This window comes from Emydura macquarii, unplaced genomic scaffold, assembly GCF_026122565.2.
Source record: "Emydura macquarii macquarii isolate MOO-44397 ecotype Brisbane River unplaced genomic scaffold, CSIRO-AGI_Emac_v2 contig_1790, whole genome shotgun sequence".
NCBI classification, from domain to species: domain Eukaryota; kingdom Metazoa; phylum Chordata; order Testudines; family Chelidae; genus Emydura; species Emydura macquarii.
Genome location: NW_027131927.1, coordinates 416,662 through 429,136, shown reverse-complemented (window position 1 = coordinate 429,136; position 12,475 = coordinate 416,662). Strand labels below are relative to the sequence as shown.

The window sequence follows — 12,475 nt, the reverse complement described above, 5'->3', positions numbered from 1 at the left end:
CTTTAAAGGGTCGTGACAACCTGCTTCAAAGGTAGTGTTACATCAGGAAGCTGGAAAGGGCTTGCTAATGGTCATTGAAAAGCCCTCATGGAGCGGAGCTCTTGTGTGCCAGGCTCAGTACCCAGTGATTCTTAGGATCCAGCCATGGACCCCAGGCACTGGCGACGCTGGGTCTTTCTACCCCCTGGCTGAGTGAGTGCCGGGGTGGTTTGCAGTTGTGCGGCTTTCCAGCCAGCTGGCACAGAGTGTGCGTGGTTGTGGGTCTGTAAACAGGAAGCGTGGTTGCAGAGGACCAGGCTGTTTTCCCTGTGCTCGGCGACACCAACCTGACGCTCTCTGGCTGTGCCAGCAGCCCCATGGCCTTCTGCCAGGCCTGGGGTCAGCAGGGAGGATGTTTTCTACTGGAAACAGAAGCAAAAACTGGCAGCCAGCGAGAAAAATGCAGCCATGTGAAGGGGGGTGATCATGCTGTGCGTCTGCGCCAGGTATTGAGGCACACAGCCCAGTGGTTCCAGTGTCTCTCTCCAAACCATGTTGTGCTTTGCTCCCCTCTCCCAGCCCTGGTGCTGTGTCCCTTGACCTCTGTTATCAAGCCACTTTGCTGCTCTGGCTGCCCGGGGGGTGCAATTGGCACTTCTGGGCTGTAGTGCCCAGCTGGCCCCCTGCATCTCCGGGCACCTAGGGGTCACAGCAATGGTGCCAACCCCCCACAAATCATGTGATTTTCAGTCTGTTTTTTGATTGGGGGGTCGGGGGTCGGTGACTCTTTGGGCTAGGTGACTGTGTGGGGCAGGGCAGTCTGAGCCCAGGGGTGACCCTCCAACACCCTGGGAGTTTCCAGTCCTGTCCCCCCCACGGTGCTGTCCCACTTTGTCCCTTCCCCTGGAATGCCTTAGCTGCACCCTTGTCCCCGTGTCTCTCCCAGCCCCCTCCCTGTTCATGGCAGCATGCACGCTGCCAGCCTCCCACGACCCAGGCCCTCTTCTGCGGCAGGGTCTCTGCTGAGCTGAAGATGGGCTGTGAGGGTTGGCAGTAAAGGGCGGGGAGGAGGAGGGTGCTGGCAGCTGCATGTGGGGTGGAGGAGGGTAGAGGGTGGGCACAGTTGGGGGGAACAAGAGGGAAGGGTGTGGATGCAATGGGGGAAGGGCACAATGTGGGATTGGGTGCAATAGTGAGGGAGGGTGTGGGTGGAGTGGGGGGAGGGGAGAGTAGCATGCAGGTCTGTGGTGGGGGGAGGGCAGGGTATCAGAACAAGCCACTCGCAGGATTTTCTGCACTCACACTTTGTCCAGAGGCCTCCAGGCCAAGCCTGGCCTTTGGGCATTGCCAGAGAATGCCCAGGTGGCCCTGGCTCTACCCTGTCCCAGGTAATGGTCACAGTAAGGCATGGAAGTGGCTCTGTGCCAGCCCCTGCATAGTGCGACTCAGATCCACCCCGCAGGCTGGAGCCTGCATAGGATCTTCCATAACAGGATGCTGGGAGATGAAACCCTGGCTAGCCCCCTGCCACGCTAGTTTAGCTGGCTCAGGGGCAGCAGTGCGGGTAGCTGGGCTGGGGCTTGATGGCCTGAGGGGAGCCACCTGTGCAAAGGCACAGGCTGAGCGGCCTCCAGCAGGGTTTGATTACGCCATGAGCTGCAGCTGCCCTGCTGGCCCAGAAGGGTTTATAAGCCAGGCCCTAGAAGGTTTGAGAGGCTAGAGGGGAAAGGAGGGTGTGCGTGCGTGGGCAGGAGGATGGACGGACCGACCGACCGACCGACCATGAGCCCCAGTGATGGCTGGCCCAGGCAAGGCCCTGTATGGTGGTGGGAGATTCTTGTGCATGTTGTAAATAAACCATGGGTGACTGCAAATTTGAGGGTCTCCAAGTCCTTTGTGGTCCAGCGGGACACTGAAGAGAGGGATGGTGAGAGGACATTGTGCTACACCGGTGCAATCTATAGAGCCCCTAGGGGGGACCCATCATCAGTGGGGCCTCCTCCTGCTGCTTCCAACCTCTTCTTTCCTCACCCATCTCTGGTCTCATCTCCCGGCTCCCTGATCCATGCCAGCCTGTTCTGGGCCGTCCTCTCTTCCCCCATCTCCCTGCACTGTCTGTCCAGCAATGAAAAGCATGGGGGGTGTGATGGGGCTGGAGCCTGGTGTGAAGGGAACAGAGGTGTCCAATTCACAGGGTCAGCTCATGAGGCTAACTCTAGCTCCGCTATTTAATGATGATGTATCATGTCCTGCTACTGAGGCAATAAGGTGTGGCGAATCTCTACCCATCCACTGCCACGCCTGGGAGAAGGAGACTGGTACAGATACCGCTCAGCAAAGGGACCGTCTGAAAGGTGGGACCTGGTGGGTGGCTGCCTGTGGTAAAGTAAGTTCCACCCTGGGTAGATGGGGGTGGAGGGAGGCCCCCGCACGTCCAGCCTCTTGGAGCAGACACAAGTGCTTCCTGGCTAGGAGCTAAGCGAGCTCCAGGGGCTGTGCTCGGAACCCCCTGGAGGCTTTTCACCATGGCTCTGGTCCAGAGGGAGATTCCATTTGTTCCAGCCCTGCTGGAAGTGCTGAAAAGCCTGTACCCAGAGAGGAATTGTAGCACATTCCTCTACCTCATGTTTACTCCCCGACTCTGCCCTTGGTGATGAAGGCCGGGTTTCCTCTTCAGACCTGTTTACCGGCTCCTGCTCGCTCCTGACACGTGCTGTCTGGCGGCACAGGAAGCTCCAGTCTCTCTCTGGGCTGGCTGGAAGCCCCGTTTCCAGCCAGGATGATAAGAGCTCAGCGTAGAGCTACTGAGTTTTGGCAGAGAGCCAGAGGGGCCGTGGGTTTGTTTTCTGGTTGGACTTGTCTTGGGCTGCAGATGGAATCGTCTTTGAACACAGCCTTGCAGAGTGGAGATAACCAAGAGGAAGCGGACCGTGACACTGCTGTCAGGGCAGACGAGTCCTGGTCAACAACAAATCAGCTAGACGTGGCTAAACCTGGTCCCTGCAGGGTTCATTTAACCATGACTGCAAAGTAGACAGTTAGTAAAGACTATCATATGCACAAGGGGATGGAGTTAAGGTTGCATAGGCAGCCTTAATTCTGGCATTTCCTAACTTTTGAGTGCTTGACTGCAACTCTGTCATATGACATTTAACATTTTCTCCCTCCTCCCCGCCCCCCATTCAACTGGCAGCATTGGCAGGTGAGCACGAAGCTTTTACATGTGCAGAAATGCACACTGCAGACTTTCTTAGTGGTGCGCTTTGCAAATGTAGGGAAAAACCTACTGTGCATGCTCAGTGGACAATTTTTAAAGGCTCACAGCTTGGTTAAATCAAAACCAATTTTCTCCAAAACAAGAAAAAGGATTCCTCATTGGAAAGGGATATTCTCTGCCAAATTTCATCATTCAGTCCCCAGAGGTTTTGGCTTGAGGGCTGTTCAAATAAAGCTCCCCAAAATTCTTGTCTAATAGGAAATGCAGAGTTTTTTCCTTTCCACGTACTCCCCAATGGCTGAGTGATTAAATCCAGCCTCAGGCCAAGCCTGAGCCTGGAGAAATCTGAGCAGTGAGGAGAAGATGTGCGTCTGCACCCACTCTGCTCTAGCCTGAAGGGGTCTTGGGTCACAATACTATCTCAGAAAGGTGCCCACAACTCCTGCTCCATCAGGGACTCTGAAGCTGGCCAGTGCAGCCTCAAAGGGGCTGCCAATAGCCAGGCCAGGCTTATGCCTAGGGTTGCTAAAGGATGCCTTGATTCAGCCCTGCTGAATTAAAACTATCCTTTCCTGGTAGCACCCGCAAGGCAGGGCAGCAGAGAGAACAGCTCCTGCCCTCCCTGTGAGCGCCCCCCATGGGCACAGCTTCTCCCACTGGCTTGGGTCTTTGGGAAGCCAGGTCATAGTTTACACTCACTGGAGGGGTTCTAGTGCGTGCTGAGGTCTGCACTATGGGAACACAGCCCCTGCAGGCCTAGGGCTGTAGAAGGGATGGAAAAGATGCCGTAGGAGGGGCAATGGAGGGAGCTGTCCACCGGCTTACAGGGAAACTTGCTGTTTGTGCTGCAACAGCATGTGCTGCATTGGGAGCCCTGCAGGAGGGACTGACTTAGCTCCAGCTTCCTTGGGCAGGATTAGCATCTGTGGGCCCCGCAGGGCACAGACAGGAGTGTGGGTGTGGCTGTTCTTGGGGTCCCCAGCACTGGGAGTCCCCTTGTTACCCTCTCCCTCTAGTGAGAGGGAGCCTTGTTTGTGTCACCTCCTTAACAGCCCCAACCTGTCAGCAACCCACGGTCTCTCCTCTAGGCTGTGGCAGCCCTGCCTTTGACCTGTAGGCAACAATAGGTGCACCCTGGTGCCTGAGTCCCTTTGAATTGATCCCCTGTGATATCCAGCCACTGACACTGGCTACTCATCGAAATCCCAGATCCTCTGCCCCCAAACGAGCAGTGAGCCCCCATTTACCAGTTTTAACTTAAATCACCGCTCTTGTAACCACACAGCACTTGTGACTGCTTCTAATAGAACAAAAGTTGGTTTAGTTCCGAAAGGACAAGGCTTTAACTAGACACAAGAGAGAGTGGTGGAAACAAATGGTTACGGTACAAAACAAAATCATAAAGTGCAAACCTGGGGCTACACTTAGCAATAGTTCCCTTTCCCAGCTAATCAGGTAGGTTTCCCCCCCCCATAGTTCAGGCTGTGGCAGAGCTGCTGGTTTCTCAAGAGCCACGATCCAAACTTCATAGCTTTTCATGCTATGATTTTTTCATGAAAGCACTCTTGCTTCACAAGGGGTTTCCTCAGTGACTGGCTACAGAGTGCTTCTCCTTCCTCTGTGTTATTCTGAAAACAGCCTTTGGTTTCCAGCCACAGATCGGTTCAACTGCGTCTGGTTGCAAAGTTTCTTTTCTACCTTTTAAATGGTTTTAGTTTTTTGTTGTTGCCTTTTGTAGGCTTGTGCAAGGCTAAACAGTTGTGCCTTGCATTGCATTACCCACCAGACAGGGCGGATTGACAACCCCCATTCCTTGCCTGAAGGGCCATCGCCATTCATCGCCATGGGGGAGGGGGTCCCATGCAGTAATCTGTCAGCACTGAATGTCTTTTCAGGGCTAACCCAGCTCGACCCTGGGGATCTCTGCTTTTTGTGTCTTTAGCTCCAGCCCTTGTAAGAGTCCAAACAGCAAAGTGATGAAAAATCTTCATGTCAACTATTTCCCTCTTCCAGCGTTGAAACTGATGCAATGAGGCCTTCTGCACCTACTGCTCCATGGAGGGATGGGGGCAATCAGCAAAACCTGTGTCCTCCAATGGCCCACTTAATTTTGATAGTCCTCCTGGCTGGGCGGGGGAGCCGCTCTTCTCATCTGAGTTCACAAGTTCAGAGCAGGCATTTTTACAACGGTAAAACAAAGGTCTCTGTTACCTTGTAGCATGGAATACAATCCTTCCAAGGAAGATGAATGCATGCAGAGACAGGCAAGGCCTACACGGTAAACGCGGCCTGATGAGTCTAACACCTGTCTTGAACAATACTAATATCCAGGAGAGCTGCTCTGGTTTCCACCTATGAGTTTGTCAGTGCTCAGTAGATCCCTACAGACTTGGCAAGAGCTGGCACCTGGTTTACCAGTTGTCACACCCATGACGCAAGCTGCCTTCTGTGCCTCTGGCCGGTGTCCTGTCTAGGCAGCCTTGTGCTGGGACAGTTCCTCTTGCTCTCCCGCTGCTCTCACTTGCCCCATGATTTTCCTTAGCGCCACACAAACCTGCGCCTAAGATTCAGGCCCCCCCTTGGCCAAGTTTGTGCTAGAGGAGCGAATTGGACTGGTCAAAAAGAGCCTAACGTGCTTTGGACTCGCTCTCCACACCTCCCCCTAGCATTGTTTCCGTGCAGTTGTGGTGCCTTCTGAGTAGGCATCCCCAAATTCCCAGCGCAGCTCTCAGCACTGCCGCAATGCCTTCAAAAGGCCAGGTGGCCGCCCAGGGGAATTATGGGAAGAGAGGCCAAGCTCCCATGATGCCCAGCACACACCAGTCTCCTGGACCCTGACTATCCATGTCATGCAGAGCCCAGCAGGGCGTAAACCTGGCTGTTCCAGTCTGCCCTCTTTCTGTGTCACGGTTCCCAGCAGAGGGAGGCCGTGGCCCAGGCGTCAGGCCCCAGGCAGCCAGCTCCTGGGGGGGTGTTTCTCTGTTTCCATGGGCAGACCAAAGGCATGGCGCTGGGGGTGGTTGGTTGTTCCCTTCTGGGAGCCTAGGTTCACTGTCACCCTGGCTCTGTCAGGGCCGCTGTGCTGGTGGAAGTTTGTGATTTGCCATGCAGGGGACTGAACGGGGGCTCCTGGACTCCTGCCTGCCGGGGGTGGAGGTCTGCAGGGAAGGGGCAGGAAAATTAAGCTGCCTGGCAGGCTCCCCTTCTCCCACATGACCACGTCTCCACATCGCGACGGGCCACCCCAGCCACCGGCCACGTGGGAAGCCTGGCGAGGTCACCCTGCTGCTGGGAGCAAGAGCACGACAAAGCACAGGAAACTGTTTGTTCTGGCACAGGACACTGGGCTGCTGACATCATGTCCTGAAAGCAACGGCCCGGGCACCTCCACCAGCGAGCAGCTCCCAGTCGCTGGAGTCCAGGGAGGCGCCGAGAGAGCATGCAGCTGGCCCTCGTCCGACACACAGAATTAAAGGGAAGCCATCAGCCCGGGGCTGCAGCAATGGCAGGACCCATCCCTGGCAGAGGGACCTATGGTGGGTGACCAGCCCAGCAAACCCCAAGAAGAGGGGTCTCCTTTCTGCAGGGAGAGGAGACTGCCTTGCCCTGGATCGCTGGAGAAAGCCATGGATTGTGCCCAGCAGCCTCAGGCCCTGCAGGTAGGTGCAACTCCTGGCTGTCACTGCCAGCTGGGAGCAGTGGGGAAGAGGCCAGCCCAGGTGTCAGCATCAGTCAGCCTGGGTCCTGCCCTGGAGAAGGAGCAGGTAGAGGTGAGGCAGTGGGGGGAGAGAGCACAGCTGGGGTGGGGTTGGAGGGAGGTGGTGGGGAGGGGGCACAGCTGGGGTGGGGTTGGAGGGAGGTGGTGGGGAGGGGACACAGCTGGGGAGGGGATGGAAGGAGGAGGTGGGGAGGGGGGCACACAGCTGGGGTGGAGGTGGGAGAGGACAGAGCACACACTGCTGATGGCAGCTGGCCATTTTGGTCAGGATTTTGCAGCCATTGGTGGAAGGATTTTAGAACACAAATCATGGGATTATATTTTTATACCAATTCCCCCCTTAAATTTGAATAGACTCATAGATTCCAAGACTGAAAAGGACCATTGTGATCATCTAGTCTGACATCTATAGCAGAGGCCAGAGAACGGCCCCACAATAATTCCTAGAGCAGAGGTTTTAGGAAACATCCAATCTTGATTTAAAAATGGCCAGTGATGGAGAATCCACCACGACCTTTGGTAAATGGTTCCAATGGTTTAATTACTCTCACTCTTAAAAAGTTAGGCCTTATTTCCGGTCTGAATTTGTCTAGCTTCAACTTCCTGTCCTCGGATTATGAGTTAGACCTTTCGCTGCTAGATCGAAGAGCCCATTGTCAAGTATTTGTTCCCCATGTAGATATTGATAGACTGTGATCAAGTCACTTCTTAACTTCCTCTTTGTTAAACTAAATAGGTTGAGTTCCTTGAGTCTATCATTGGAAGGCAGGTTTTTTAATTCTTTAATCATTCATGGATTTTATTCCTGGCTGGGGTGGAGGGAGTGTGGGATAGCAGCTACAAACATCAGACCCATACATAGAAATTGGGCAGAATAATTCTGAGAGGCAACACAGAACTGATTTTTGCCAGGTTAGAGATCTGGGTTCTCTCCCTAGTGCTGCCATATGACATTGCAGAAACATTTTCAGAGGCACCCAGATTGTTGGAGGTATTTAGGTGCCTAATTCCCATTGATTTCAGGACCTAGGTGCCTAAATCCAATTTTCAGAGCTGTGGGGCCAGGGATCACACCTCCTCACCCCGCTGGCCATCAGAGCTGTGCTGGCAGAAGTCTGCAATGTAGACCGGGTCTTTTGCAGATGAAAGCTGGCATGGAGGAGCGAGGAGAGCGTTGTCTGTACACTCACTAGCAGGGCTGGTTTCTCTCTGTCTCTCTCAGCTCCACAATGGTTTCTGATAACCTGCCTGTTCTGATGATCCTGCTGCTACCTGCCGTCCTGCTGGGATCTGAGGGCAGCCACAGCCCAGGAGAGGCGTCTCCAGGTGCCACCGACAGAACCAGCAAGCTGCTCCCAGAGCCAGCGTTCATTCAATCCCTGCAGACTTTCTTGTTAAAACGCTTGGGTTTACAAGGCCGTCCGGAACCAAAGCCCGGACACGCTGTCCCACAGTACCTGCTGGACTTGTTCCGGTTCCACTCTGGCCAAGCCCCGTCCCTCCGAGGCGCTGGGTTTCCGTTCCCAGTGCAACATGCCGAGCAAGCCAACACTGTGCGCGCCTTCCACCACCTGGGTGAGTCGATTGCTGGTACCGTCTATTGGCCTCTCTCCCATCTGCCTTGTGCAGGGGCTGGTGTCAGATGCCGATGGCAGCGACCCACTGCCGTGAGCGTGGCACGGCACGGCACCGTAGCCATGGGGCACAAGGGGCTGTTGCTGCCAGGGGGCCAGAAATGGGGGGTGAGGTCTGTTACATTCCCTTCCTCAGAGGATTACTGGGGCCTGTGACAGATCCCAGCCTGGCAGGACTGGAGAGCATCTTCCTATCACCTGGATGATGCTGTGCAGTGTGGCCTTGTCGTCATGTTGGGAGGTTTATGTCAGGATCGTGTCACTTCTCACCTCTGCAAATTGCAGAAGGGCAAGGAGCTGATGCCTGAAATGAGGGAAATGATTCCACAGGCTCCAGTTTCCTCTGCTCCTCTCCACATACCCCTTTCCCCTTCTGTGACCCTCTGCTGCTTCCTATAGAACCCCCCACCCCATTGCCAGCCTCCTCACGTTCTCAGCGAGCCTCAGATTTACACTTCTAGCAAAAGACACAAAAACTAACAGAATTTTTTTAAGTACATCCAAAGCAGGAAGCTGCTAACTAGTCACTGGGGCCACGGGACGATTGAGGTGCTTAAGGAGCACTCGAGGAAGACAAGGCCATTGCTGAGAAGCTAAATGAATTTTTTGCATTGGACTCCACGGCAGAGGATGTGAGGGAGATTCCCACACCCTGAACCATTCTTTTTAGGGGACAAATCTGAGGCACTGTCCGAGGTTGAGATGTGGATAGAGGAGGTTTTGGAACAAACTGATAAATTAAACAGTAATAAGTCACCAGGCCCAGATGGTATCCACCCAAGAGTTCTGAAGGAACTCAGATGTGAAATTGCAGAACTGCGAACTGTGGTATGTAACCTATCACTTAAATCAGCCTCTGTACCAGATGACTGGCAGAGAACTAATGTGATGCTGATTTTTAAAAAAGGCTCCAGAGGTGATCCTGGCAATTTCAGGCCGATAAGATTAACTTCAGGACCAGGCAGATTGGTAGAAACGATAGTGAAGAACAGAATTATCAGATACATAGATGAACATAATGTTCTGGGGAGGAGGCAACAGGGCTTTTGTAAAGGGAAGTCACAGGAGTGCAGCCAGGTCTGAAGGCCCGTTGAGCCAGCCCCGTCAGTGGCTGCCATAGAAAGTATACATGCAACTGCTTTGCAGCATAGAGGCAAGTGGCATGTGGGGTAGTTGGGGGGTAAGATGGAGGCTGGCACCCAGTTAGCCTGGGGAGATGGAGGGTGCTGCATTCTCATGACAGTGCCATCAGGTGTTGGTGCAGTGCCATACTGCGAAGATCATGGTGCCGTGCCAGGGCACCAACATGACACAAGACTGCCCTCTGTCAGTGCAGTGTTGCACTGCAAACATCACTGTACAGAGCAAGGCGTCAGCCCAGTCAATATTTTTTGTCTCCGTGACTTCATTTGGCACAACAGGGACCCTGAGCTGAGCCCATGACAATGAAGGGAGTCGTGCCAGGATCGATGTTTCCTTTTTGGCCTCTCTCACCTCCTGGCTTCCTGGAGGGAAGGAAAAAACCCAAACACTTTTGAAAAGGGGCTGAAGGTATGTCTACATGGCATCTGGGATGGAGTCTCCCAGCCTGGCTCCACACTAACTGTAGACATTGTGGCTCAGACTGGAGCTTGGGCTCTGAAATTTGGGGGGCTGCAACATGAAAGCAATGTCTGCACAGCTATTTTTCAGAGTGCTAGCATGAACCCCGCTAGCATGAGTCTGTGGACCCGGGCTGGGAGGCTCGCTCCCAGATGCAGTGTAGACGTGCCAGGAGGCTACAAAGACACCGGGGAGCTTTGGAAAATGTTACCCCTTTGCTTACAGCTTACGTTCTTTGCTATCCAGTGCATGGGCTCCATGTCCCACACCTAGGTTAGCCTGTGTTAGAGCAAAGCATTTATTTGGTACTTCATGAATTGCTTTCCTGGCGTGTAGACAGGGTGCTTAATGCACAATCGCCATATCAGAAGCCTGACTGATATTTGTGGTTTTTAAGGGCAGAAGGAAGCTCTCCGAGATCATCTGTAACACAGGCCATAGAACTTCCCTGACCCAATTGCTGCTTGAACGAGAGAGATCTTTTAAAAAAGCATCCAGTATTAGGTTGGTCTAGTCTAGTCGGGTCTCATTTTTTTTCCCTTGACACTGTGCTAGATCCCACCTTACTTTGTCCATACTCAATGGGCTGTTGTCTGAAGATCCCGGGCACGCATGCGGATCTCCTTCACTCAGCAAGGATGAGCTCCTCCTTAAGGATAGTTGCTTGGGAGTTTCAGTAGCACATACGGACATTGTAGAGCTGCACTGAATTCCCCTCTAACCGCTGCCCTGCTTTTGTGCTTTATCCAGATGGGCTGGGACACATTCCGGAAGCCAGAGACATAGAAAGATGGTTCTATTTTGTGTTTAACATCTCGGCTGTTCCTGAGGAGGAGGAGTTGATGGCGCTTGAACTTCGGCTCTACCATAAGGAGAAGAGAAACCAAGGATTGCACATAAACTTGTACCACGCGATGGACCCTCCCTATCCTGATGCAGGCAAGAGCAGGTTGTTACACCGCAGATTCTTGGCTCTAGACCAGCCTCAGTGGGAGAGTTTTGATGTTACCGCTGCCTTCAAATGGATCGAAGGCAAGAGGGGTAACCTTGGGTTTCTGGTTGAGGTGGTTCACGTCAACGGCAGCCATGCCCTCCCGCACCGGAATGGGCATCTGAGAGTGAGACGATCCCCGGGGGAGGAGGGGCTGCAGTGGGCCCTAGAAAGACCTTTACTGGTCACCTACACTCATGACAGCAGGGGCCAGTCTCTGACACCCAGGAGCGAGCAGAGCAGGAGTCATCCTGCCAGCCCAACCCAGCAAGGGGGCAGGCGGACTGGGAAACCCCCAGGGCTCAGGAGTAAACGGAAGAGCCAGAAGCAAAAGAAGAAAGGCAGCGTGAGGTGTCGGAGGCACCCTCTGTTTGTGGATTTCGGGGACATGGGGTGGAATGACTGGATTGTTGCTCCAAATGGTTACCATGCATTCTACTGCTCTGGAGATTGCCGCTTTCCATTAGCTGACCACATGAACTCCTCCAGCCATGCCATGGTCCAGACGCTGCTGAATTCGGTAAACTCCAGCGTGCCCAGGGCATGCTGTGTACCAACCCAGCTCAGTCCCCTTGCCATGCTCTACCTGGACCAACATGACATGGTGGTTCTGAAAACCTACCAGGATATGGTGGTTGAAGGGTGTGGGTGCCAGTAGAAACAACAGAGGAAGACTACTCGGTGGCCAGAAAGCCCATTTTGTATTAGGAGAAAAGGCTGCACGAGGCTCCGTGGGCAAAGCTGTTTCAGAACTTCATTGAATCATCCCCAGCTTTGCCATACTCACCGGTTTTTACAGCTAGGCCCTCTCCCTGTAGCCTTTCCTACTTTACATGCAAGTCCAGTTTAGCAGTAAGTGTCTCAGAGGACGGGTTTGCCATCATTTCCCTGGGGAAACAATTCCACAGCCAGAGACATTTCACATGTTATTCAACCTCAGATTTCTCCTTTCTTAATTCCATCCTGTTACTCCAAGTTCCACCCACTCGTGCCATGCTACTGGCTAAAGGCAGAGAGTGCTGAATGCTGCCACGCCCCGCTGACGTCCACGGAAGACGCACGTACTCAGCTGGTCTTCTCCACCTCTAACAAGTTGGCCTGGCCTCCTCTCCATAGGGTGTTTGAACCCTTTGTGTGCTTACCTCGGTCTAAGCTAATCTCTCTGCTATTTCTAAGGCGGCTAGTACCATGGCGTCTAGGTTCCGCAGACCATCACACTGTCCTCTTTAACCCATGTTCAGCTAAGCTATGCAGGTTCAGTTTTTCTAGGGCCTTGTCCATCTCCCACTAAGGTTAGCAGCCAGGGCCCTTAGTCTTTGCTAAGAAGTCAATCC

At 53.6% G+C, this 12,475-nt stretch overlaps 1 protein-coding gene across 1 annotated transcript; it reads left to right on the top strand.

Moving 5' to 3' along the window:
* Positions 1-8,143: 8,143 nt before the first annotated feature.
* Positions 8,144-11,799, top strand: LOC137159056 (bone morphogenetic protein 4-like). The gene is made up of 3 exons (XM_067557240.1): positions 8,144-8,489; positions 10,901-11,394; positions 11,461-11,799. The coding sequence occupies exons 1-3, from the start codon at positions 8,144-8,146 to the stop codon at positions 11,797-11,799; spliced, it is 1,179 nt and encodes a 392-aa protein (XP_067413341.1).
* The last annotated feature ends 676 nt before the right edge of the window (positions 11,800-12,475 follow it).

Coding starts and splice junctions, on each gene's coding strand:
- LOC137159056 (XM_067557240.1), top strand. CDS start 8,144: ATGGTTTCTGATAACCTGCCTGTTCTGATGATCCTGCTGCTACCTGCC. Junction 8,490..10,900: donor GCGCGCCTTCCACCACCTGG/GTGAGTCGATTG, acceptor TGCTTTATCCAG/ATGGGCTGGGACACATTCCG. Junction 11,395..11,460: donor AGCAGAGCAGGAGTCATCCT/GCCAGCCCAACC, acceptor AGTAAACGGAAG/AGCCAGAAGCAAAAGAAGAA.